We start from the raw sequence: 27,662 nt of genomic DNA on the forward strand, positions 1-27,662 counted from the left end.
CCATTTGGGGCTTTTTTTAGTAGTAGTAGTATTGATTCTCAAAAGATGGGCATTACTGGGAAGGCCAGCATTTATTACCTCTCCTTAATTTCCCTTAAGAGCCATACCTTAAACCACGGCAGTCCTTCTGGTATAAGTACTCCCATAGTGCTGTTGTGGTACATTACAATTTGTAATAAGGACATTTTCACAAAGAAATTTGGAATGTTGCCATGAACTGGAATTCCAATAAGTCTTATAATGAATAGTCTTCGATTTCTAGAGTTCTAGTTGACCGAGTTCTCGGTGTGTTCTTTTGAATTGGGGTAAGATGTCAACGTTAAAGTCTGCTCTTATTCCAGGTGTGATAAACTTGCAGAAATGAACTGTCAGATTCAGCAAGAATTTGGGCTGATTAGCTCACAGGAAGACGTTGCTATTGACCAGATATCAGGAGTGCCCGAGAAGCTCTCCTCCTTACTCAATAACTTGGTTAGAAGGTAACTTCTTTATTACCACCTTGATTATACTAGCAAAATGGAGGTTGCCAACCAAATAAATTTGTATCCAAATCTACCTAGAGCTGCAAGCGCAAACAACAAGATCTTCTGCATGTATCCTGATATAAAGGAAGCCCTATGTGTGGCGTAGGATTTATAATTGTCTCAATTCAAAGACAATGCACCCTAAAATTATAGTTGTTTTTGCCACTGAACTAATTCTCCTACACCACTCCAGCTGCAATTTGGCAAGTGCACAGCAGCCACCATTTTATCTTGCGCAAATCACAATGATTTGAAACATAGAAGTTAGCTCCACGAAGAACGGGATGTGTGAATTGAGCATTAAAGCAGAATTTGTTCTTGTGGCTTTGAATGTCAAATTTGCCAAGCCAGAAAGTAATAAGGAATGTAAAGTTTGAATCTGTTGCTGTGAAATTGCTTCTGCCTGTCACCCTACATTTGTATTAACATGTTACTTTATCATGTGTGCATTAGTAAAACTTGGTGGGCTTAAAATAATAAAGTAAAACAAATGTACCTTGGCATTCTAATCATACTAATGTTAGTGAAAGTTGCTTTTTTTCCAGGAAGAATGCTGTAGCAACTGTATGCAGTGAGGGCAGGAAGGAGAGCTGGCGGGGTGGTGAAATTCACTTCCTCCCTCTCCCCTGTTCCTGGTTTTGGCACAATGCAAAGGATAAATAGCTCCCTATAGAGTCTGAAGAGGAGAATATTGACCCTGCTTAGCTGCTGTCACATGTTATCTAGAGCTGAGGCAAAAAGATGATAAATATGATTTTTAAAAAGATCTAATGTGTCTAATTTTGACCTTGCTCTGTCTTTCTACAGTGCATTTCTTGTGGAAAAGCAGCCTCCACAGGTTCTAAAGACTCAGAGTAAGTTTTCATCGACAGTTCGATTTCTACTTGGAGTGAGGCTGAATGCCCAAGCAAAGCCTCCTCTTGTGAAAGCAATAATCATTACAGAGCAACAAGCCAGAGTTATGAGACAACATGGGAATATACAGAGGTGAGAATACATCCAACATAATAATAATAATAATAATAATAATAATAATAAGCACTTTACTGATCCTGAGTGGGAAATTCTTTCATTACAGCATCAACATTTAAAAACACACTTAGCAGTGTGCAGACTTAACTAATAATAAAGTACAGAATAATAATATACACAATAATAATTTGCCTATGTGCAATAATAATTTTTGAAATAATAAAACAGAGACCATTGTACGATGATGTGTATTCTCCTGTCACACAAAGATAGCAGGGATGGAATAGATTCTTATCCCTGGCTTTTTAAATTTCTGTGTGGTTTGATGTCATGGGATAGCTACTGTCCTTCAATTTACCTCACAATCATTTGCAAATTTAATTTGTTTAATATTGGGGGGAATGAAATTCATCCAGTGTTTGCTATTCCTTAGTTTCTGGAAGATAATATAGTTGTCTTGTGTCATGGAATGAGGTCTGATGTGCTTGTGTAATATGGGTGGGATAGCAGCATAGTAGGCCCAGTGACCCAGATTCAGTCATGATCTAAGGATGTCTGTGGTGCTCCGGTTTCCTCCCACATCCCAAAGACTTGCTGGTGGGGAGTTGATGGGCATGTCTAAGAGATTAGGTTATAGAGAACTAAGTAGGGAAATGGAACTAACAGGATCACTCTGAGAGCTGGTATAGACCAAATGGCCTCTTTTTTTCGTAGAGTCACAGAATAATACACCACAAAAGCAGGCCCTTCGGCCTAATTGGTCCTTGCCAACCACAGCATCCTCCCTTTTTGTTGTAAAACATAAAAAGGGAGGAAGGCAGCATGTGACATCAGGGACCCCACCAACCAGGTCACGCTATCTTTTCACTGCTGCCATCACAAAGATTGTACAGGAGCCTCAAGACCCACACTCCAGATTTAGGAACAATTAATGCCCCTCAACCATCAAGCTCTTGAATCAATAGGGATAACTTCACTCGCCCCATCATTGAAATGTTCCCACACTTTTACAGACTTCTTATGTCATGTTCTCAATATTTATTATTACGATTTATTTTCTTTATTTTCATATTTGCATAGTTCATTGTCTTTTGCACATTGGTTGTCCACCTTGTTGGTGCAATCTTTTATTAATTCTATTAGGGTATTGGATTTATTGAGTATGCCCATAAGAAAATGAATCTTGGGGATGTACATGTGACCTATATGTACCTTGAACTTTGAACTTGTATGACAATATCAAACCTTGATATAGAACATAGAACACTACAGCACAATGTGGGTCCTTCGACTCACAATGTTATGCCAATGTGTTGGCGTGTGACCAAGTGGTTAAGGCGTTGGTCTAGTGATCTGAAGGTCGCTAGTTTGAGCCTTAGCTGAGGCATGTGTGTTGTGTCCTTGAGCAAGGCACTTAACCACACATTGCTCTGTGAGGACACCGGTGCCAAGCTGTATTGGCCTAGTGCCCTTCCCTTGCACAACATTGGTGGCATGGAGAGGGGAGACTTGCAGCATGGGAACTGCCGGTCTTCCATACAACTTGCCCAGGCCTCAGTCAACATAAGAATCGATGGAGTTATGCCAATCTTATAACCTACTCTAAGATCAATCTAACCCTTCCTTCCTATGTAGCCTTCCAGTTTTCTAACATCCATGTGCCTACCCAAAGGTTTCTTAAATGTCTGCACCTACTACCACCCCTGATCCACTTGATCAATGCCTCTTATCATCTTGTACACCTCTATCAAGTCACCTCTCATCCTCCTTCAATTCAAAGAGAAAAGCCCCAGCTCGCTCAAGACAACATCCTGGTAAATCTTCTAAGGTAAAGGAACACTTATGAGGCAGTGATCACAACTGAGTTCAACTTGGAATTTGATAGGGAGAGGGTAAAGTCTGATTTAACAGTATTTCAGTGGAGTAAAGGAACTTACAGTGGTATGAGAGAGGAGATGGCCAAAGTAAATTGGAAGGAGATGCTGGCAGGGATGACAGCAGAGCAGCAATGGTGTGGGTTTCTGGGGAAAATGAGGAAGGTGCAGGATAGATGTATTCCAAAAACAAAGAAATACTCAAATGGCAAAATAGTACAACCGTGGCTGACAAGGGGAGTCAAAGCTAATGTAAAAGCAAAAGAAAAGGCATACAACAAAGCAGAAATTAGCAGGAAAATAGAGGATTAGGAAGCTTTTAAAAATCTACAGAGAGCAACTAAAGAATCATTAGGAGGGAAAAGGTGAAATATGAAAGCAAGCTAGCAAACAATATCAAGGTGGATAGATAAAGCTTTTTCAAGTATATAAAAAATAAAAGAGAGATGAGAGTGGATATAGGACTGCTAGAAAATGAGGCTGGAAAAATAATAACAGTGGGCAAGGAGATGGCAGACGAATTAAATGAGTATTTTGCAAATAAGAGAAAATCTGCAGATTCTGGAAACCCAAGCATCCACACAAAATGCTGGAGAATCTCAGCAGGCCAGGCAGCATCTATGGAAAAGAGTACAGTCGACGTTTCGGGCCAAGACAGTTCAGCAGTATTTTGTATCAGTCTTCACTGTGGAAGACCCAAGCATTATGCCTGATGTTGTAGTGTGTGAGGGAAGAGAAGTGAGTACAGTTACTATTGCAAGGGAGAAGGTGCTCAAAAAGCTGGAAGACCTAAGAGTACATGAGTCACCCGGACTAGATGAACTGTATCCTAGGTTTCTGAAAGAGGTAGTGGCAGAGATTGTGGAGGCATTAGTAATGATCCTTCAAAAATCATTGGACTCTGGCATGGTGCCAGAGGACTGGAAAATTGCAAATGTCACTCCACTCTTTAAGAAAGGAAGAAGGCAGCAGAAAGGAAATTATAGACCAGTTAGCCTGACCTCAGTGGATGGGGAAGATGTTGGAGTCAATTGTTAAGGATGAGGTGATGGAGGACTTGGTGATACAGGACAAGATAGTCCAAAGTCAGCATGGTTTCCTTCAGGGAAAATCCTGCCTGATGAACCTGTTGGAATTCTTTGAGGAGGTTACAAGTAGGATAGATAAAGGGGATGCAGTGGATGTTGTATATTTGGACTTTCAGAAGGCCTTTGACAAGGTGCCACACATGAGGCTGCTTACCAAGTTAAGAGCCCATGCTATTACAGGAATGTTACTAACATGGTTAGAGCATTGGCTGTTTGGTAGGAGACAGCAAGTGAGAATAAGAGGATCCCTTTCTGGTTGGCTATCAGGGAATAGTAGTGTTTCACAGAGGTCAGTGTTGGGACCACTTCTTTTTATGCTGTATATCAATGATTTAAATAATGGAATTGATAGCTTTGTTGCCATGTTTGAAGATGATATGAAGATTGGTGGAGGGGCAGCTAGTGTTGAGGAAACAGGAAAGCTGCAGAGGGATTTAGACAGATTAGAAGAATGGGCAAGAAAGTGGCAAATGAAATGCAATGTTGGAAAATGCATGGTCATACACTTTGGTAGAAGAAAAGAATGTGCAGACTATTTTCTAAACGGGAAGAAAATCCAAAAATCTGAGATGCAAAGGGACTTGGGAGTCCTGGTGCAGAACACCCTGAAGGTTAACTTGCAGGTTGAGTTGGTGGTGAGGAAGGCAAATGCAGTGTTAGCCTTCATTTCAAGAGATCTAGAATACGAGAGCAGGGATGTGATGCTGAGGTTTTATAAGGCACTGGTGAGGCCTCACCTTGAGTATTGTGAATAGTTTTGGACTCCTCACCTAAGGAAAGATGTGCTGGCATTGGAGAGGGTCCAGAGGAGATTCACAAGGATGTTCCAGAAATGAAAGGGTTATCATACAAGAGACATCTGATGGCTCTGGTCTGTACTCGCTGAAATTTAGAAGGATGATGGGGGATCTCATTGAAACCTTTCGAATGTTGAAAGGCTTAGACAGCATAGATGTGGAAAGGGTGTTTCCCATGGTGGGGGAGTCTTGGACAAGAGGACGCAGCCTCAGGATAGAGAAGTGTCCATTTAAAACAGAGATACAGAGAAATTTCTTTAGCCAGAGGGTGGTGAATTTGTGGAATTTCCTACCACAGTCAGCTATGGAGGCCAGGCCGTTGGGTGTATTTAAGGCAGAGATTGATAGATTCTTGATTGGCCTCAGCATCAAAGGTTACAGGGAGTGGGGCTGGGGAGGGAAAAAGGATCAGCCATGATTGAATGACAGAGCAGACTCGATGGGCCAAATGGCCCAATTCTGCTCCTGCTTCTTATGGTCTTACGATTAGTATCTTGGAATATACTACTAACATATCTTATTGCAAAACGGTGACTAAAGCAAAGTTCTCAGAAACGACTTGCATCTTTTCAGGTTTCCCAAATTTAATGCCGTACATCACATTTACAGCTAAATAAATGTAAAAGAAAAAGTACTGGTGAAATTATTGTTACCGAATAAGTTAGCAAATGCCAGCTAGTCCTGCACCATCTCTCTCAAGTGAGCATTAATCTCATTCAGGTGTGAACTAAAATGGTGATTACTGGAAGGTTATTTGATATTGGATAGCATCACTTTGCCCATAATAATCCAAGTGGGATTTACACAAGTCAGACAAAGAAACATTAATTGGATTTTTTGATTGACAAGGTGTCTACTCTTTGGACTTTAGGTTAATATGGTTCAAGTTTTCTTGTATCCAATGGAAAAATTTAAACTTAATAATTTTAATTAGGGTATGAATGAAATGTAAGTTGCCGTAACTGTGAAATTACATGTATTTTGTTCCAGTGAAAACACGGGAGAAATCATGAACAGTACCAGCTTACTGGAATTTAGTAATGCTACAAAAACCACCAGTGCCAGCTTCAGGAATATGGTAAGTTTTAAACTTAAAAGGCAAATATTGTAATCCTGAAGAAAGCTGTATTTAGCTCTCTTGAATCACTCTACTCTGACTAAAGTTATGTGGAAAAATTATTACTGGAAAAATTATTCAGGAGCCTAGACTAATAATACAAAGAATGCTAGTTCTGACGACAGTTTGAGAATTTAAATTCAGTAAAGTAAAAGGTGGCTTTCAGTAAAAGTGACTTGAGGCTACTGAATTGTTGTAAAATACAAACTAACTGGTTCACAAATGTTAGTTCAGGAAGGAAACCTGTACCCTGACCTAGTCTGACTTCTACACAACCTCATACCCACAATTATGTGTTTGACATGTAACCACCCATTGAAATAGCCTAATAAAGGCACTTAGTTGATTCAAGAATAAATTTTACCATTGCCTTCTCAGTAATCCCATTTTTGCTGGTGGTGCCCACAAGAATAAGTTTTTTAAAACATCTTTCAAATCATTCAATGTAACTTTTGTCATTTTCGCTGTCCTAATTAGATTGGTCTATAACTCTTCAATTTTAGATGAGCAAAGTTGTGATCTCTGTCACAACCGCGGGTTCTGGATGCTGTCACAGCCGGGCAGCTGAAAGAGGACAGCAACCCAGCCAATTAGGACGTTTGGTATTATACGTATTCTCTTCATGTGTGTAAACCTTGTCAAGTCCTATTCGAAGTACAGCGATGACAATACTCCCTGCTTACCTTAGTCCATGTTCCAGGAAACAAGATGTGATTTAGATAGACTCTGTTAAGAAGTGGTATTAATTTAGTTTTAGGTTACTGCTTTCAAGTCACAGTGACAGCATATTAATTTTTAGTTACTGTAGTTTGAGAGTTTTTAGTTAGCAGCCCTGTTGATCTAGCATTTATTATTTCCCTTTGCTCTATATAGTTCTTATTAAAACTCAGTGAACTTCATTCCGTGTCTGTGTCTCTCCCTCTGCCATCACTTGGGCCATCACTGAACTGGCACTCTGTTGAAATTGTCAGCTGTGGCATCTTCAATGTTAATGATCAGCAGGTTCCACTTGCTGTATGCTGAACAGAATAACTAATACTGAGCACTCATTTTAAGATGCTCATACATGATATGGTCCATGCATTATTACAAGTTACAGTCTTATCTCAGCTCAAGGATTCAGTGACGATATTTTTGATCTCCTTTAGAATCACAAACGCATGCACATAAATACAAACTCTTATTTTTATCATAGCCATCTGTGTGTTTGTGCGTGTTTATGAGTTGTTTGACTTATTCAGGTGAGGAATGTCAATTTTGTGAATAGGACATTTTTACTTTTCCTGTCAATAGTAACTTAAAATCTGAGCAACACACATAGAGTAGTGGAGGAACTCAGCAGGCCATGCCATGCAGCATCTAGGCAAAGAGTACAGTCAACGTTTTGGACAAAAAACCTTCTTGTTTATTCTCATTATCCCCAACCTATCAGAGTCGTTCGTGTGACATTTATATTTCTAAAGAACAGTTCCTCATGAAGCCCTTATGAGGATGATGACCTGTTATTAATTGTGAAGAGTTCAGATTCAGATTTGTGTATCACATGTACCGTATATCAAAACATACAGTGAACAACCAGCTGGGGGCAGCCCACAAGTGTTGCCACACATTCTGGCACCAACATAGCAGGTCCACCATGCTCAGCAATTCAACACAGAGCACAACAAAACAGTACATACCAAGTGACAACGCAACAAGCCCCATTCACCCCTCCCTCCCACCCACACACATACACAGTCCTCTAACTTCTGGACAGGCCGTCTCCTGCCTCCAGTAGACTCGTGGAATGAGCCTTCAACTTCCTTAGTGGACTCGCAGTGATTTGCATATTCAGAGCTCTAGCCAAAAGGCCTTGATTTCTGTACTTCAGTCTTCAATCTGGATTTCCAATTGAACGTCAGACTTCAGTCCAGACCTCCAATCAACCTATGGGCTTCAATCCAGACTTCGGTCTTTGATCTTTGGTATCGACCCAGGACTTGCCAATGACAATGATCGAGGACCTGAACTTCAGGCCTTTAATGCCAAACTTGCTGATTCATTTACTTAAGGGATCAATATTGCTCATGCCTCCAGCCTGCATGGAACTCAGATTGACTCACTGCCCAGGGGTGAGGGGGTGGGGGCTACCAGCCCTCTTCCTTGCTGACCTGCAGGTCTAACATCCGACCATGTCCATATTGCTGGCCTTCAAATAAGCAGCAGAGGTTTAAAGTCTTGCTTGTCCTGTAATTCCCCCACGTCCCCATCCCTGAGCCTGAACCTGACCTCTATCTTCCCTCTCTTTCCCCTAAACAATCACTTTGAACTTAAAAATATCTAAAAAAAAATTAAATCCAATCTGCAACCTTGACAGAGAGCCCAGCTCAGTGCCATCTTGACCATTTTGTTTGTGGAATTCTACACATTTAATGCAATGGCATAGATTGCACAAAGATGTTGAATTTTGATTAGTTTATGCAACAGCATATGAATAGGAAAAGCATTTCAATCATAAGGTTTTCATCATATCTGAAGCTCTTAACATTATACAGCAAAAGTAATTCATCAAGGGAACTCATGCTGTTTCTATTTTTGAGATATTGAAACAGCACAACCATCTTGCACAGGACAATTTCTTAAGTGACGATGAGATGAGTTTATTTCCTTGTGTCAGTTGAGGGAGAAATATTGATCGAGACATAGTGAATTTCTTTAACTTCTCCTAAGGAGTTTTTACATCCCTCTGAACTAAAGGCTATATTGTCTTTGCAAAAATTGAGCAAGCAGGGAGGTAAAAGGTCAGAGCAGTGTATGTAGGAAGAACTATAAATAAAAATAATCTGCAGCAAAGATGTCATATCCTTGCGAGGCAACTGACAAATAAAATCCAAACAACACACACAAATGCTGGAGGAACTCAGCAGGCCTGGCAGCATCTATGGAAAAGAATAAACAGTCGATGTTTGGGCCAAAACCTTTCATCAGGACTCGGGCCAAAATGTCAACTACTGCATACTCTTTTCTCGTCTCAGTAAAATACAAGTAATTGTTACCTTCTAAAATGTTATGCAATCTTTGTTTATCCTTCTAGCCATTACTATAGTTTGATGTTTGACAGTTTCTTGACCTAATTTTTTATTCTTTCCCTACAAATTCAAGTCCTTAAAGAAAATAAAACGCTCGGATCGCAGAGGAACTGAGTCAGTAACTGAGGAAAAGTTTGCTGTCCTGTTTTCTTCAGAACTCTGCATCGCAGGCAGTGAAGTGAAATACCATGTTCAGGTATCAGAATGCTTGTTACCAGTTCTATTTTACAAGTGGTTGAAAGGCAGTTTAAAGGCACCGTTAATACAGATAGTCTTTTAAACAGTTTCTTATGCATTTTGTGTCCTTTTAAATACATTCATGCTCTGCATCAACTGTTTTCTTATTACTTATAACTGTGGCACAATTTGTCTGGATAGTGTTTTTTTTCCACCTTCTCAACCCAACTGAAATTAGATGACTGTGGGGCAATGTTGTGCTACATAGATGGGTCTCAGTCCTAGTGAGCAAGGATCTGTACTGAACAGTAATTCAATATCACATGCAACTGTCAACAGTAAATGGAGGGCTTAACTTTAAATCTGTTTGGCCATCAAATCTCTGACAATGAGTATTGGAGTCCCAGTCCCTTGCACAATTTCCCACGCATGCAATCATTATTATTTAAAGAAGTACTTTATTAGAAGAAAGATAAGAAAGATTAGCTTTATTTGTTACATATACGTCAATACAATTAAATGCATCATTTTGTGTCAACGACCCACACAGTCTTGAGTGTTGGGGGCAGCCCACAGTCGTCACTGTGCTTCCAGCATGCCCCAACCCCTAACGCATATGCCTTTGGAATGTGGGAGGAATCCAGGGTAATCTGAAAAAAGCCCACACAGTCATGAGGAAAACGTACAGATAATAGTGGAATTGAACCAGTTGGTGATCTCTGGTGTTAGGCTAAATTCTTGATATTGAGAGCTCATCATAAAAGGTAAGACCATAAGACACAGGAGCTGAATTAGGCCATTCAGCCCATTGAGTCTGCTCTGCTGTTCCATCATGGCTGATCTATTGTCCCTTTCAACCCCATTCTCCTGTCTTCTCCCCATAACCTTTGATGACATGACTAATCAAGAATCCATCAACCTCCTCTTTAAATATACATAATGACTTGGCCTCCACAGCCATCCATGTTAATGAATTCCACTGATTCACTGCCCTCTGCCTAAAGAGATTCCTTCTCATCTCTAATCTAAATGGACACCCCTTCGTTCGGAGTCTGTGCCCTCTGGTCCTAAACTCACCCATGACAGGGAACATCCCTCTCCACATCCGCTCTGTCTAGGCCTTTCAATATTTGATAGATTTCAATGAAATCCCCCTTCATTCATCTAAACTCCAGTGAGTTCAAACCCAGAGCCATCAAACACTCCTCATACATTAACCCTTTCATTCCTGGAGTTGTTCTTGTGAACTTTCTCTGAACCCTCTCCACTGCCAGCACATCCTTTCTTAGATAAGGGGTCTAAAACTGTTCACAATACTCCAAGTGCAGTCTGACCAATGCATTATAAAGCCTCAGCGTTACATCCTTGCTCTTCTACTCTGGCCCTCTCATTGCATTTGTCTTCCTTACCACTGATTCAACCTACAAGATATGGGCTAGCACTCTGACCAACCACTCTTTGTGACTAAATATTAAAACAGTAAAGTGACGATACAATCACCTAAGTGAGATATGGAGCCAATTTTAGCTTCTAAATTGACAATGAGCCAAAAAATATAACTAGTTCACAAATTGAACAATGTGTGACAAGACAAAGGTGTTCTTGTGCACCAGTCAATGCTTGAGAGCAAGCATTGATGGGCAGCAAGTGGTTAAGGAAGTTAATGGTACCTTGCTTTCACTGTAATAGACATTGATTTCAGGTTGTATACCGTACACATTCTCTGATAATAAATTTAACCATTGAGTATAGATGTAAGAATGTGGAGGGAGGGCAAATGTTATTCCTTTGTTTAAGGAAGGTAATGATGACATGAAAATTATAGACCAGTGAGTGGCCAAAATATTGGAGAAGATTCTTAGAGACAGGATTTATGAGCATTTGGAGAAGCATAGGGATCATCAGCTTAGCTATGTGAAGGACAGGTCATGCTTCATGGGCCTGACTGAATACTTTGAGGATGTGTCAAAGCACATTGATGTAGGTAGAGTGATGGATGTGGTGTAAGTGGATTTTAGTGAAGCATCTCATAAGGTTCCCCATGGTAGGTTCATTGAGAAAGTCAGGAGGTATGGGATCCAGGGAAACTCGGCTGTGTGGATTCAGAATTGGCTTCCCCTTAGAAGGCAGAGGGTGGTAGTAGATGGAGCGTTTTCTGCTGGAGGTTGGTGACCAGTGGTGTTCTGCACAGGTCTGAACTGGGACCCTGCTCTTTGTGATTTTTATAAATGATTTGGATGAAGAAGTGGAAGTGTGCGTTTGTAAGTTTTGCAGATAACACGAAGGTCGTGGTGTTGTGGATAGAGTAGAAGGATGTAGAAGCAGACTTGATGGGCCAAATGGCCTAATTCTGATCCTGTATTTTATGGTCTTTAGGTTGCAGCGGGACATTGACAGAATACAGGGATGGGCTAAAAGAATACATACACAACGCTGGAAGAACTCAGCAGGTTAGGCAGCATCCATGAGAAAAGAGTAGCCAATGTTTCGGGCTGAGATCCTTCATCAGGAATGGGGGGGAAGAGAGGGCTGAAGCCCAGTAATAGAGATAGGGGAGGGGGTAGAGCCTAGAGGTGCCAGGTGGAAAACCAATCAGAGGAAGGATAAAGGGGGGAGGGGATAAGCATGAAAGAACTGTAGAGATAAAGAAGCAGAAAGTCGAAAGGGGAGAGAGGCAGAGAGGGACCTGGGATAGGGGAAGGGGGAGGGAATTACCGGAAATTGGAGAATTCAATGTTCATACCACCAGTTGAGGCTACCCAGACGGTAGATGAGGTGTTGCTCCTCCAACCTGAGTTTGGCCTCATCATGGCAGTAGAGGAGGCCATGTATGGACATATTTAGATGGGAATGAGGGGCAGAGTTGAAGTGGGTGGCAACCAGGAGGTCCTGTCTATTGTGACTGATGGAGCGTAGGTGCTCGACGAAGCGGTCCCCCAATCTGCGTCGGGTCTCGCCAATGTAGAGGAGGCCACACCGGGAGCACCGGATGCAATAGACGACTCCAGCAGACTTGCAGGTGAAGTTTTGCCTCACCTGGAAGGACTGTCTCGGGCCCGGAATGGTGGTAAGTGGGGAAGTGTGGGGACAGGTGTAGCATTTGCGCTTGCAGGGGTAAGTGCCAGGTGGGAGTTCTGTGGGGAGGGACATGTGGACCAGGGATGGGCTAAGGCAGTGGCAGGTGGAGTTTAACTCAGAGAAGTGTGAAGTGATTCATTTTGGAAAGTCAAGCTTGAAGGCAGAGTACAGGGTTAATGACAGGATTCCGAGCAGTGTGAAGGAACAGAGGGATCATGGAGACCACGTCCATAAATCCCACAAGTTGCCATGCAAGTTGATAGGGTTGTTAAGAAGGCATATGGTGAGTTGACCTTCATCATTCAGGGGGGATTGAGTTCAAGAGCCGTGAGGTAATGTTGCATCTCTATAAAACTCTGGTTAGATCACACTTGGAATATTGTGTTCAGTTTTAGTCGCCTCATTAGAGGAAGGGTGTGGAAGCTTTAGAGGCAGTGCAGAGGAGATTGACCAGGATGCTGCCTGGGTTGCAGGGTATGTCTTATGAGGTTAGTTTGAGCAAGCTAGGGCTTTTCTCTTTGGCAAAGGAAGATGAAAGGCTATCTATGGACAGCCAGAGACTTTTTTTCCAGAGTGGAAGTAGCTAATACAAGGGGGCATAATTTTAAGCTGGTTGGAGGAGTATAGGGAGATGCCAGGGGTAGCTTCTTTTTACACAAGAGTGGTGGGTGCGTGGAATGTCCTGCCAGGGGTGATGGTAGAGGCAGCTACTTTAGGGACATTTAAGAGACTCTTAGATAGGCACGTGGATGAAGGGTTATGTAGGAGGAAAGGGTTAGATTGATATTAGAGTAGGTTAAAGGGGCAGCACAACATTGTGGGCCTAAGGGCCTGTACTGTTCTGACATGTCCCATATTCTAATAAGGGCTATGAAGAAGATTCAGTGAGATTATGTGAGATATAGAAAGGTTAATGAAAGGCAAGGGCACAGCAGGTAGAATATAATGTTGAACAATGTGAGGACATCCAGTTTTGTAGAGAAAATAGAAAGGCAAAGTACGTTGTAAATGGTGAGAGTTTTAAAAACATTGGTGTTCAAAGAGAGCTAAGCTTCCTTGTACACAAATCCTGGAAAACTAAGATGCAAGTTTAGCAAACAATTAGGAAGCCAAGCTACATGTGCTTTTTATTGCAAGGCAATATAGATGTCATGCTCCAGTTATATAGGACCCTGGCCAGGCTACATCTGGAATATTGCATGCATGTCTAGTCGACTTACATAAGGAAGGATAGAGACTCGAGCAAAGTTTCAACAGACTGATTCCTAGGATGGCAGGTTTGTCATATATACAAACCTATATATATGACTATAGGTCCTATAATCTCTTGAATTTAGGAAAATGAGATCTGGTGTAAACATATAAAGTTCTTTTGGGCTTGACTGGGTAAATGCAGGATTGCTGTTTCCCCTGACTAGGGATCTCGAACAAGGGGTGATGAGAAAATAATGTTTTCACCCAGATGATAGTGAGTCTTTGGAACTGACTAACCAAGAGGTCGTTTCATATATTTAGTGTAGAGTTTGGTAGATTTTTTGATATTAAGGGAGTTTTGGGATATATGAGGTGGGTGCAGAACAGTAGCCATGATCTTAATGGATAGTGGAGCAAGTACAAAGAGCCAATGCCCTTTTCCTGCATTTGTTTCTTCTAATGATGCAAACAATTAGGAAAGCCAGTAGCATCATGCCTGTCGTTATAATAAGGTGTTTGATGCACAAGGGTAAGAAGATCTTTTGTTGCAATTATATTGGACTTTGGTCAGACCACATTTGAAATACTGTGTGCAGTTTTGGTCTCCTTCTCAAAGGAAGAATACATTTGCCTTTTGAAAAACAAAGACTTTTTTTTTAAGACCTTTTATGAACTTAAAAAGCAAGTCACTTTATTTAAAATAGAAAAAGCTGGAAATCGAGGAGCATCTGAGGAGAGAGAAGGAGAGTTAACCTTCATGATTAGTGACATTGCATCAGGGCTGGAAATAGCTAGAGGTAAAAGCAAGCTTGGAGAAATATAAATGAGACTCATGAGTTGAAATGGCTTTCAGGGATTTGTTAAAATTTGTATGAGTTAAAATTTGAGCTCTGAATTCCAGATCTAGATCTAGGAAAGGGAGTGAATACTTTATGTAACCAAATAAAGTTAAGTAAGGCACTTATTTCTTTCATTTTTTTTATATTGCAGGCCTTATCGCTACCTATTGTGGTAATTGTTCATGGCAGTCAAGACAACAATGCTACTGCCACAATCTTGTGGGACAATGCATTCTCTGAGATTGTAAGTTTTACTAAATTGGAATATTTTGCTTTTACGTAGAGGTACTGGGCAAGGTGAATGGTTGTAATTAAGTTTGTGCAGTACTTTTTTTTCAAATTCCTTTTTAATGACAGATATTATTAGTATTATGAGGCATGCTACTGAATCATAGAAAGAAAATGTTACCTAACCTGAGTCAAGTTCTGAGCCAAGGAGTCTGAGCCTATTAATGCTGTACAGATGAAATTGGCCCTCTCAAAACTGGAACTTTTAATGATGTTGATGATTCAATGTCACGTTGGGTGGTGCACTTACCATTGAGCTATTGCAAAGCTTGTTGTCCATGCACCAGCTTAGTATTAGTGTGATTTGAATCCCAGTAAGGATCAGATACTCAATGTGTTGTGTCTGTACAACTACATATCAATTAAATAAAAGCACACACGCAGCAGATGTCTTTAACTGGTGAATTCCACTGCAGGGAGAGAGAGGAGTGAACAAAGTGCATGTGTAGACAACAGACCAATAGGTAGTGCTAAGGGGGGGGTCATTGCTTTAAAAGAAATAGATTCACATGTTACACAATGTTCTTTTTCCTCTTTTTCTGCAGGAACGATTACCCTTCTATGTACCAGACAGGGTGTCATGGTCTCAAATGTGTGACACCCTCAATATGAAATTTATGGCTGAAGTGCAGTCAACTCAGGGCTTGTGCAAACAGCACTTTGTTTTCCTGGCACAGAAGATATTTGATGAGCAGAGTTTCAGCATGGAAGAATTCACAAACAGGATGGTTTCTTGGACTCAGTTTAACAAGGTAATATATATGTACATATTCGTTCCAGTAGCTTATCTAAACTCTGCGTTATTGCACTCAGCTCTGTGTAGATGTGCTACTGTGACCTTCTGGGAGCGTGATGTGTGTTGTTACATGAGTTAATTGTTCATTCTCACTCTCTGCCCTTCTCTTGAATACGAGGTTTTGTTAATATGCTACCACATCCATGTTACTGCACTTTGAACCCTTTGTCTCTGCCTCTTATCATTTTTGCTTGCCTATCATTAGCTGTGAGAAGACATACTACTTCCCAGACCACAACATTATGAAACCTGGAAGCACAAGTAATGGTCTAGTGTGTATGCTCTAAATAATTTGACAGATAACCATCCAAGTGAATTTATAATTATAATATGTTTGGTGACTTATATTGTTAGGTAATCATCAATGCATGCTATAGACATCGCTAAATCATTTTCATATTCCTGTAGGAAAACCTACCTGGAAGAACATTCACTTTCTGGCAATGGTTTGATGGTGTGATGGAGCTCACTAAGAAACATTTGAAGGATTACTGGAATAATGGGTAGGAATTTTAGTCTCTCTCCAAACTAATTGGTATTTACTGATTGATGGCCAATGCATAAACACAAATTTTGCAATAATTTCCTCAAATAACCCTTCATCTTAAATGTAAGCATCTGCCAGGAAGATTCACAAAAATCACTTTGTAATGATACTTGAAGTTCTATCCTAGAGAGTTGTGAAGAAATTCACTAACTATCTTTCTTTTGATCAGATAGGAATATCATAAGACAAAGGAGCAGAAGTCGGCCATTCAGCCCACCGAGTCTGCTCTGCCATTTCATCATGAGCTGATCCAATCTCCCCTTTAGTCCCATTCCCCTGCCTTCTCACCATAACCTTTGATGCCCTGACTACTCAGATACCTATCAATCTCTGCCTTAAAAACACCCAATGACCCGGCCACCACTGCTGCCCGTGGCAACAAATTCCACAGGTTCACCACCCTCTGGCTAAAAAAATTTTTTTTGCATCTCCGTTCTGAATGGGCGCCCTGCAATCCTCAAGTCATGTCCTCTCGTACTAGACTCCCCCACCATGGGAAACAACTTTGCCGCATCCACTCTGTTCATGCCTTTCAACATTCGAAATGTTTCTATGAGGTCCCCCCACATTCTTCTAAACTCCAAGGAGTACAGTCCAAGAGCAGTCAAACTTTCCTCATATGTTAACCCTCTCATTCCCAGAATCATTCTAGTGAATCTTCTCTGAACCCTCTCCAATGTCAGCACATCCTTTCTTAAATAAGGAGCCCAAAACTGCACACATCATAGCACACCATAATCTAGCCTGATAAAGATCAGCTCATTAAAGAATTTAAAACTGAATTAAAAATAACAAATGCAACATTGTAGAGAAATAGTGATAATAAATCTAAGGCCATTTAGCTCCTTAAGCATGTTTGTGCTCTCATTCTCAGGACATGTTCTTTGCCAGTAAGGCCACTGTTTAATGTCCATCCATAAATGATTTGAGAAAATGAGCTGCCATCCAGAACTGCTGCAGTTGTGTGGTAAACAAACTCCCCTGTGCTCTGAGCTTAAGAGTTTCAGGATTTAGACACAGTGAAGATGAAACAGCAGCCTATGTGTTTCCAAGTCCAGATGATGCGTGACTAAAGGAAGGTGTATTTGGTAGTATTCCTACATGTCTCTTGTTCCTTGTTCCAAGTACTAACAGTCCAGGTTTGGTCAGTAATTGGATGATACACACTGCCACCACCTGTCCACTGGAGGTGGAGGAATGAAGGCTCGGGTGGTGTGCAGTACTAAACAAGCTGTTTGCTTTATCCAAACTGGCGTCAAGCTTCTTCAGTGGCGTTGGAGCTGCCCTTGGTAGGCAGATTTCACCACACTCCTAACTTGAGTCTTGTAGGTGAGGGAAAAGCTTCCAGGTGTCACAAGGTGAGTTACTAACCACAGAATACTCAGCCCCTTACCAGTAGCTGTGATGCTTGAGGTGGTTCTTTTGGTTTTCTGGTCAAGAGATACTGATTTTGGGGGATTCATTCATGAGAAATCTGTTGAGTATCAAAGGGGAAATTGTTGGACTCTTTCATTAAAAAGGGAGAGCTTTCTACTTCACCATTCAGTGAGATCATGCATCTATTCGTCTAACTTTGCATCTTCTGCCTTAATTTTATGGCTGAATGAAAAAATATATATCAATCTCAGATTTAATATTATGTTTGCAGAAGAGAACACCAAACTTCCACTACTCTGTGCTAACTTTATTCTTGAAAAGCTTGATTGTAATTTGGGGGCTCTAACTTAATTATTGACATTGAAAATTGGTGAAGTAAAGTTTCTGGCAAATTTCAAAAACCATTAGCCATGGATGCAAAAAGTGTAAATTCTGTTTGGTTCTGCTGCTGATATTTAAATGTAGAAACAGTACAAGTTATGTAATTGTGGGACTATTGTTTCTTTTCAATGTGTGTGCAATGTTGTAAACTAGTATGGTAAAATAATGAAGGGTTCCCAGCTCAAGGATTTTTCTATTGCACTGATCTCCAGCAGGAATTTGCATAAGAGCCGATCCTCCCTATTTACAGGTTGATCCTTGGTTTTGTAAGCAAGCAGTATGCCCTCAGGCTACTCAATCAACAGGTGAATGGGACCTTTCTCCTTCGCTTCAGTGACTCTGAGATTGGAGGGATTACAATAGCATGGATTGACAATTCTGATAAGGGTAACCCTATTCTTTACTTCTTGCAATGCTTAAAGGCTTCATTTAACAATTTTTTCTTTTGAGAATGTAAACATTTCTATAGAACTAAGAGATTTTATACATACGTATCCTAAAGCTTGATGTACTATGTATTACTGAGTTCTTTATGTGATGGTCTCCAAATGAATCCAAACTAATTATTGTATGCTCTCTCTGATTTGATTTAATTTGGTTCTTTTTAACTGCCCATTTCTAATTAAATTAAATGCCATGGAAAGAACATGGATTTCAATAAAAAGTTGATTTAAAGTAATAATATATCAAATATTCATGATATGTGTAATGCCATTACAGTCACTAAGGTGAATATTTGCTATGTATAAATAAACCAGTTTTTCCAATCTGTGTCAGAACTGTCCAGTTCTGATGAAAACCTGAGATGTTCAAAAGCTGTAAGGTAATGTTGCAGCTCTATAAAATCCAGTTAGACTACTCTTGGAATATTGTGTTCAGTTTTGGTTGCCCCATTGTAGGAAGGATGTAGAAGCTTTAGAGAGGGTGCGGATGAGATTTATCAGGATGCTGTCTGGATTAGAGAGCATATCTTATGAGGAAAGGTTGAACAAGCTGGGGCTTCTCTCTTTGAATTGAAGGAGGATGAGAGGCGACTTGATAGAGGTGTACAAGATGATAAGAGGCACAGATAGAGTGGACAGCCTGAGCCTTTTTCCGAGAGCGGAAATGGCTAACACAAGGGAGCATAATTTTAAGGTGATTGGAGGGAAGTATGTCAGAGTATGGAGGGGGTATGTCAGAGGTAACTTTTTACACAGAGAGTCGTGGATGTGTGGAATGTGCTGCCAAGGGTGGTGGTAGACCCAGATATATTAGATAGGCACATGGATGATAGAAAATCAGCGGGGGGGGGGGGGTGTGTCTGTGTGTGTGTGTGTGTGTGTGTGTGTGTGTTCGTTCAGACTAATCAGAGTAGGTTAAAAGGTCGGCACAGCATCGTGGACTAAAGGGCATGTACTGTGCTGTAATGTTCTATGTTTCTTGTCACTGTTGCTGTCTTATTTGTTGAGTGTTTCCAGCACTTTCCCTTTATTGGATGCTATGGTGAGAGTTTTACAGTAACATTCTCTAACTTCAAATGAAGATCAGATTCTTCCCCACGGGGTGGTAGGTTACCAAGGTGTGCAGAAGAAAATGTTTTGTAGACATCAGCTGAGTGAATGTTTTAGATTTTAAATTCAAGCTCCTTTGTTTTAAATTTGGTTTTATTTCTGTTCCAGATTATTGATTTTTTTTTGTTGCAGTTTTGGCTGACCGTGATGTTTCACCAAGTTTAAACTGTACTGAGTATATTTGGAACTTTTATTCCCTCTTTTTAGGTCATAGATGGAGCATTGTGTAATGTTCTGATCACCATTCTGAAGGTCTGTTTGGGTATAAAGTTAAAAACAAACTACTTTCTCTGTCCTCTACTTGACCCAGAAGAAGGTGGGCACAAAGATTAGCTGAGTACAGGAGTTGGGATGTTATGTTGCAGTTGGTCAAGATGTTGGTGAGACCTAATTTAGATTTCTGTGTACAGTTCTGATCAACCACCTACAGGGAAGATGTTAGTAGGCTTGAACAAATCCAGAGAAAATGCACACGGATGTTGCTGTGACCTGAGGACCTGCGTTATAGGGAAAGGTTGAATAGGTTAGGACTTTATTCCTTGGAGCACCAGGGAATAAGGAGAGATTTGATAGTGGTATACAAAATAAGGAGGAGTGTAGATAGGATGAATGCATGCAGGCTTTCCCCCCAGATTGGGTGAGAGTAGAACTAGAGATCATAAGTTTAAGGTGAAAGGTGAAATATTTAAGGGGAACCTGATGGGAAACATCTTCACTCAGAGGGTGCTGCAAGTGTGGAACAAGCTGCCAGCGTAAGTGGTAGAAGATGTGAGTTTAACATTTAGGAGAGGTTTGGATAGGTACATGGATGGAAGGGGTAAGGAGGGATGTGGTCCACATGCAGGCAGAAGGTCGGCATGAACTAAATGGGCTGTAGAGCACTATAACAACTCTGCTATTGATCAAAAGCAGTAACAGTGAACAAATTATCCTGACCTGGGCCCAAACCAACCTGAGCTGGTATGCTTTAGTTGAGTATACACCCAACTCAAATCCAATGGCTCCAATCCAAGTGCTGTGCCCCCCAGCTATGTGGAGTACTTCACCATGTCTTCAACCTGAGCCAGAGTCTCCAGAGGGTTCCTGTGCTGTGGAAGACATCCTGCCTCGTTCCTGTACCGAAGACGCTGTGCCCCAGTGGCTCCAATGACTACGGACCGGTGGCATTGACCTCCCACATCATGAAGACCCTGGAGAGACTTGTTCTAGAGCAGCTCCGGCCTATGGTTAGGCCGCACTTAGACCTCCTCCAGTTCGCCTCCCATCCCCGACTAGGAGTTGAGGATGCCATCATCTACCTGCTGAACCGTGTCTACGCCCACCTGGACCAGCCGGCGAGCACTGTTTTTTGACTTCTCCAGTGCGTTCAACACCATCTGCCCTTCTCTGCTGGGTGAGAAGCTGACAGTGATGCAGGTGGATGCTTCCCTGGTGTCATGGATTATTGATTACCTGATTGGCAGACCACAGTGCGTGTGCTTGCAACACTGTGTGTCAGACAGAGTGGTCAGCAGCACTGGGGTTCCACAGGGGACTGTCCTGTCTCCCTTTCTCTTCACCATCTACACCTCGGACTTCAACTACTGCACAGAGTCTTGCCATCTTCAGAAGTTTTCTGATGACTCTGCCATAGTTGGATGCATCAGTGAGGGAGATGAGGCTGAGTACAGGGCTACGGTGGGAAACTTTGTCACATGGTGTGAGCAGAATCATCTGCAGCTTAATGTGAAAAAGACTATGGAGCTGGTGGTGGACCTGAGGAGGGCTAAGGCACTGGTGACCCCTGTTTCCATCCAAGGGGTCAGTGTGGACATGGTGGAGGATAACAAATACCTGGGGACACGAATTGACAATAAACTGGACTGGTCAAAGAACACTGAGGCTGTCTACAAGAAGGGTCAGAGCCGTCTCTACTTCCTGAGGAGACTGAGGTCCTTTAACATCTGCCAGACGATGCCGAGGATGTTCTATGAGTCTGCAGTGGCCAGTGCTATCGTGTTTGCTGTTGTGTGCTGGGGCAGCAGACTGAGGGTAGCAGACACCAACAGAATTAACAAACTCATTCGTAAGGCCAGTGATGTCGTGGGGGTGGAACTGGACTCTCTGACGGTGGTGTCTGAAAAGAGGATGCTGTCCAAGTTGCATGCCATCTTGGACAAAGTCTCCCATCCACTTCATAATGTACTGGTTAGGCAGAGGAGTACATTCAGCCAGAGACTCATTCCACCGAGATGCAACACTGAGAGTCATAGGAAGTCATTCCTGCCTGTGGCCATCAAACTTTACAACTCCTCCCTCGGAGTGTCAGACACCCTGAGCCAATAGGCTGGTCCTGGACTTATTTCCCCTTGGAATAATTTACTTATTATTATTTAATTATTTATGGTTTTATATTGTTATATTTCTACACTATTCTTGGTTAGTGCGACTGTAACGAAACCCAATTTCACTCAGGATCAATAAAGTATGTCTGTCTGTCTGTTAATGGGCAGCCAAGCTCTACACCTAAGACAGCATGTGACAGCACTAGAAAGGGTGCAGAAGAGATTTACAAGGAAGGAGCCTAAGCTGGAGAATTATATTTACGAGCAGAATTGCCAGTTTGGAGTTTTTCTTAGAATAAAGGCAACTGAGTGGAAATTTTATTTAGGTTTATAAAACAATGAGAAACTGAGATAGGTGAACAGAAATTACCTCTATCTTTCGTGGTTATTTCAGTTAGTTAATAGAAAGATTAGTAAGGAGTTGAAGAAAGATTTTTTTAACCCCAAGAGTGGTGGTGACCTGGAACACTGTCTGAAAGGAAAGTGGAGGCATGCAATACCACAGTTTAGAAAGACCTAAAGTGCTGCAAATTACAGGACTACAGACCAAGAGTTGGGAAGTGGCCGGAACCCAAATAGATCTCTTTTGGCCGACATGAAAAAATGAACCATATGGCTATCTTCTATGCTGTAAATTTCTAAGATTCCCTTGTGTGCTTTGTTTGACCTTGACTGATTATTCCTTTTTCATGCTGCAGGAGGCAGACAGGTGTTCAACGTACAGCCTTTCACTACAAAGGATTTAACCATTCGATCGCTGGGAGACCGTGTCCGAGATATTGAACGTTTGCTTTACCTGTTTCCCAGCAGGCCCAAAGATGAAACTTTCAAGAAGTATTACACAAGTAGGTATTGAGAAACATGTCAATCTAAGCATGTATGGACCACAAAGAACAAAATAATCTACGGTGGTTTCATAATTTAATTCCATTTTTGAAAACACACAAATGGATGGTGGAGCTGCTGCTATTCCTTTCATCCTGAATTAATTGAGAAGAACCTTTGTCCTCTTAGTACAGCTTAAAGTCATCTATGCAAATATTATCACCATATTTTCTTGGTTTCTGAAAAAAATATTAGGAGAATATTAATGAAGAAACTTGGTTTTTCTTTATTCTTTCTTCTCAGAGGAAGCAAAGGGAAAAGATGGCTATCTCCATGCTGGTGTAAAAACTACAGTGAATGGGTAAGAACACAGTTGCCATGGTCCTAATTTTCTTCTTTGCTAAATTTAGTGAACAAAGTATACCTAATTAGAAAGCATGAACAGACCATAATGCTGCTTACTTTTGAGTCCACGCTACCAGCAGGGAACATCACCTATTCAGAGATTATACTGAGAAATCATGGCTACACTTACCAAAATATTTAATCTGTTATGTTCACTTGATGTCAAGGAGCTTTGCAATGTGCCACCTCCATTGAATTCCCAATATTTACACTGAGCCTTTTACAGGGGTCTTACTGCAAATAATTTCCAATCACTTCATTAATCCTTCACTCCCCATGGACCTCCACCAGCTTCCAACTCTGCTTTCTTGTTTACACCCAGAATAAACTCTTCCCCCGATTCATATAGCTGTCTGACCTTTGGATCTCCATTAATGATATTGTTGATTTACTAAGCCACTGCTTTACTTTTGCTTTTGATAAGCTGATCAAATACATGCCAGGCCAGTAATTTACATTGTCTCCAAGTTTGATCCACCCTGATAGAAACTTTGGTTTCCTTTGCTACAGTTGTTCACTACTCCCAAGTCTTTCCAGGGAGGAAAGACAAAAGCAGCTTGTTTTCACTGCATCAAGCCCCCTTCAAACTCTTTTCCCTTGCCTCCAACAATGAGCTCATAGAAGAGATACAACTATTCAGCTGCTTTTTCTGATCTTCCATCTTATTTCATAAATGAAATCCACTTCTTGGACTCTTTCTCCAAATTACCATTCAGTTGCCAGTCACTTAAACTTCCCTCCAAGGACTCAATGCTCAATGTTACTATAAATTGTTCCTTCTCTTTGAATGCTGCCCCCTCCCTTCTATTGTTACTCTCAATCAAAAGACCTTCTCTCAATGCTTTTGGTCTTACAAACCAGAACTCTGTCTCCAAATCCCTCACACGTGTTTGGGACGTGATTGTAGCTGATAAGGTCTGCAATTAATGTCCAACCCTAGCTGCCCTTAAACTGAGTGACATGCTCAGCAACCAAATTGCAATTGCAGGTGGAACAGATGAGGACAACAAACATCCTTCCCTGGAGGACATATGTTGCAGTTTTGCAATATCTGTTCACTTCATGATTTTTTTTTTCTGGAGTACTAAATTTTTGTTTTTAAAAATTCCAAAGTCTCCCTAATTAGTCTAAATACCCACCTGCTGTTGTGGAATTTGAACATTAAAACTCTTCATTGCTAAGTCCAGAAATTTAACCACAATGCCACCATTTATATCCATTATTGCTACAAGCCAATTTTGAATCTTTCCAAACAACAGGTTCTAATCTTTACCACATCATTACAATAATCCTAAGCAAAATTACTCTATAACTGTAAAGTTGATAGACTATCTCTTCTCAAAGCTTCTGCAACCTTTGACACAGTGAATAACAACATCTGTCTCCAGTAACTGCCCTCCAGTTTCCACTTTGGCAGATTTGCCTTAACTTGATTCCAATCTTAACCCATCTTTTATTGGCAGAGAATGTCTAACTCTACACCAACCTTCTTGTTCCACAACTTTCCTTCCCCCAAACAAACTCAAGAGTTCTGACAACTTTCTAGGCTGTTGTGGATCCCCTTTCCCAACTGTTGGGGTGGTATATTATACAGATAAAGATTGATTCAGGGAAACATACTGTGAATTGTGTCATTTGCATCAACAACCAACACAGTCCAAGGATGTGCTGGAAGCAGCCTACAAGTATCACCATGTTTCCAATGCCAAGGTAGCACACCCACTACTCACTAACCCTAACCTGTATGTCTTTGGAATGTGGGAAGAGACCGGACACTCAAAGGAAATGCACATGGCCACAGGGAGAACGTCCAGCCTCCTTTCAGACAGCAGTGGGGATTGAAGTCTGATTGCTGGCATTGTGATAGAGTCACAATACTGTGCCACCCAATTTAGTGAGCTACTGTAGATGAGAGGTCTTAGCTAAAACATTGGTTCAGATAGAGCCTGACCCCACCGTAGTGTTATAGACAATGGAGGGGTACTAACATTCTTGCAGGAGTGTTTGCCAGTGCTGCTCGGTGGGGTTTAAACTAGATGTGCAGGGGGCAGGGATCCAGATTACGAGAGATGATGAAGGATAAGGGATAGACACATTTCCCAAATATTAATTGTGTAAAGGAGAAAGGTGAGACAGAACATGTGTTGGAAAAGTTACATGTACAAAGGGTTGGTCAGAAGGAGCATGGGGTTAAATGTGTAGAAGGTTTGGGTGATCTTGAGAAGGTCATCAAAATTCAAGGTGCAATTAGCCCGATGGAAGTTCAAGGAGCTGGGTTAGGTACAATAGACAGTGTTTTAAGCAAAGAGAGGAGGAATGGGCTAAGAATTCTATACTTGAATGCGCGTAGTGTCAGAAATAAGACAGATAGACAATAGACAATAGGTGCAGAAGTAGACCATTCAGCCCCTCGAGTCTGCACCGCCATTCTGAGATCATGGCTGATCATTCACTATCAATACCCAGTCCCTGCCTTGTCCCCATATCCCTTGATTCCCCTATCCATCAGATATCTATCTAGCTCCTTCTTGAAAGCATCCAGAGAATTGGCCTCCACCGTCTTCTGAGGCAGTGCATTCCACACCTCCACAACTCTCTGGGAGAAGAAGCTCTTCCTCAACTCTGTTTTAAATAACTGACCTCTTATTCTCAATCCATGCCCTCTGGTACTGGACTCTCCCAACATCTGGAACATATTTCCTGCCTCAATCCTATCAAATCTTTTAATTATCTTAAACGTTTCAATCAGATCCCCTCTCAATCTCCTCAGTTCCAGTGTGTACAAGCCCAATCTCTCCAATCTCTCTGCGTAAGACAGCCCTGCCATCCCAGGAATCAACCTAGTGAATCTACGCTGCACTTCCTCAATTGCCAGAATGTCCTTCCTTAAACCTGGAGACCAAAACTGTACACAATATTACAGGTGTGGTCTCACCAGGGCCTTGTACAAATGCAAAAGGACATCCTTGCTCTTGTACTCAATTCCCCTTGTAATAAAGGCCAACATTCCATTTGCCCTCTGCACTGCCTGTTGCACTTGCTCATTCGCCTTCATTGACTGATGAACTAGGACTCCTAGGTCTCTTTGCATTTCTCCCTTACCTAACTCTACACCGTTCAGACAATACTCTGCCCTCTTGTTCCTGCTTCCAAAGTGGATAACTTCACATTTATTCACATTGAATGACATCTGCCAAGTATCTGCCCACGCACCCAGCCTATCCAAGTCTCCCTGTATTCTCCTAACGTCCTCTTCGCCAGTGACCCAGTATTTACTTCCACAACTCTCTCTCTACCACGATAAGTTTTTATCTACAATTTGAGAGGGATAAGGGCAGATCAGAGGTGTCAGTGTTGCAATTAAATAAAGGAGACTACGGAGCCATGAGGGAAGAGCTGGCCAAAGTTAAATGGGCGGATGCCCTGGCAGGAAAGACAGTGGATCAGCAGTGGCAGATATTCTTGGGGATAATACAAAAGATGCAAAAGCAGTTCATTCCAATGAGAAGGAAGGATTCAAAGAGGGGAAAGGGGCCACAGTGGTTGACAAAGGAAGTCAGAGATTGTATAGCATTAAAGAAAAAGAAGTATGACAGAGCTAAGTTGAGTGGGAATACAGATGATTGGGAAAGTTTTAAGGAACAGCAGATCTTAACTAAAAAAGCAATACGGAGAGAAAAAAATCAGGTATGAGCTCAGTCTAGCCAGGAATATAAAAGGGGATAGCAAAAGCTTTTTTAGCTATGTGAAGAGAAAGAAGATAGTTAAGAACAATGTTGGCCCCTTGAAGAATGAATTGGGAGAAATTGTTATGGGAAACAGGGAAATGGCAACAGAATTTAATGCGTACTTTAGATCTGTCTTCACCAGGGAGGACACAAGCAATCTCCCAGATGTATGGATGGCCTAGGGTCATAAGATATCAGAGGAATTGAGACAGATTGACATTAGGAAAGAAACTGTGATGAATAGACTGGTAGGACCGGGTCCAGATGGTCTGCATCCGAGGGTTCTAAAAGAAGTGGCTCAGGAAATTGCGGATGCATTGGTAATCATTTTCCAATGTTCCTTAGATTCAGGATCAGTTCCTGAAGATTGGAGAGTGGCTAATGTTATCCCACTTTTCAAGAAGGGAGGGAAGGAGAAAACGGAGAACTATCGCCCTGTTAGCCTAACGTCAGTCGTGGGGAAGATGCTTGAGTCCATTATTAAGGACGAAATAGTGGCACAGCTTGATGGCAGTAATAGGATTAGGCCGAGCCAACATGGATTTACAAAGGGCAAATCATGCTTGACTAATCTGTTGGAGTTTTTTGAGGGTGTAACAAGGATGTTAGACGAGGGTAAGCCAGTGGATGTTGTGTACCTAGATTTTCAGAAGGCATTCGATAAGGTGCCACATAGGAGATTGGTGAGTAAAATCAGAGCTCATGGCATT

At 41.4% G+C, this 27,662-nt stretch overlaps 1 protein-coding gene across 4 annotated transcripts in view; it reads left to right on the forward strand.

Moving 5' to 3' along the window:
* LOC132384803 (signal transducer and activator of transcription 5B-like) overlaps nucleotides 1-27,662 on the forward strand; it is a 161,095-nt gene that overhangs the window by 121,357 nt on the left and 12,076 nt on the right. For all 4 annotated transcript variants that reach the window (XM_059956331.1, XM_059956332.1, XM_059956333.1 and 1 more), the window contains 10 exons: nucleotides 342-479; nucleotides 1,332-1,511; nucleotides 6,246-6,333; nucleotides 9,514-9,636; nucleotides 14,880-14,972; nucleotides 15,562-15,768; nucleotides 16,221-16,315; nucleotides 18,368-18,504; nucleotides 22,693-22,839; nucleotides 23,123-23,180. In XM_059956331.1, the coding sequence (XP_059812314.1) occupies nucleotides 342-479; nucleotides 1,332-1,511; nucleotides 6,246-6,333; nucleotides 9,514-9,636; nucleotides 14,880-14,972; nucleotides 15,562-15,768; nucleotides 16,221-16,315; nucleotides 18,368-18,504; nucleotides 22,693-22,839; nucleotides 23,123-23,180 (1,266 nt within the window). The remainder of the gene's footprint in view (nucleotides 1-341; nucleotides 480-1,331; nucleotides 1,512-6,245; nucleotides 6,334-9,513; nucleotides 9,637-14,879; nucleotides 14,973-15,561; nucleotides 15,769-16,220; nucleotides 16,316-18,367; nucleotides 18,505-22,692; nucleotides 22,840-23,122; nucleotides 23,181-27,662) is intronic.

Source organism: Hypanus sabinus, chromosome X1 (genome assembly GCF_030144855.1).
Source record: "Hypanus sabinus isolate sHypSab1 chromosome X1, sHypSab1.hap1, whole genome shotgun sequence".
In the NCBI taxonomy this organism is placed as follows: Eukaryota; Metazoa; Chordata; class Chondrichthyes; order Myliobatiformes; family Dasyatidae; genus Hypanus; species Hypanus sabinus.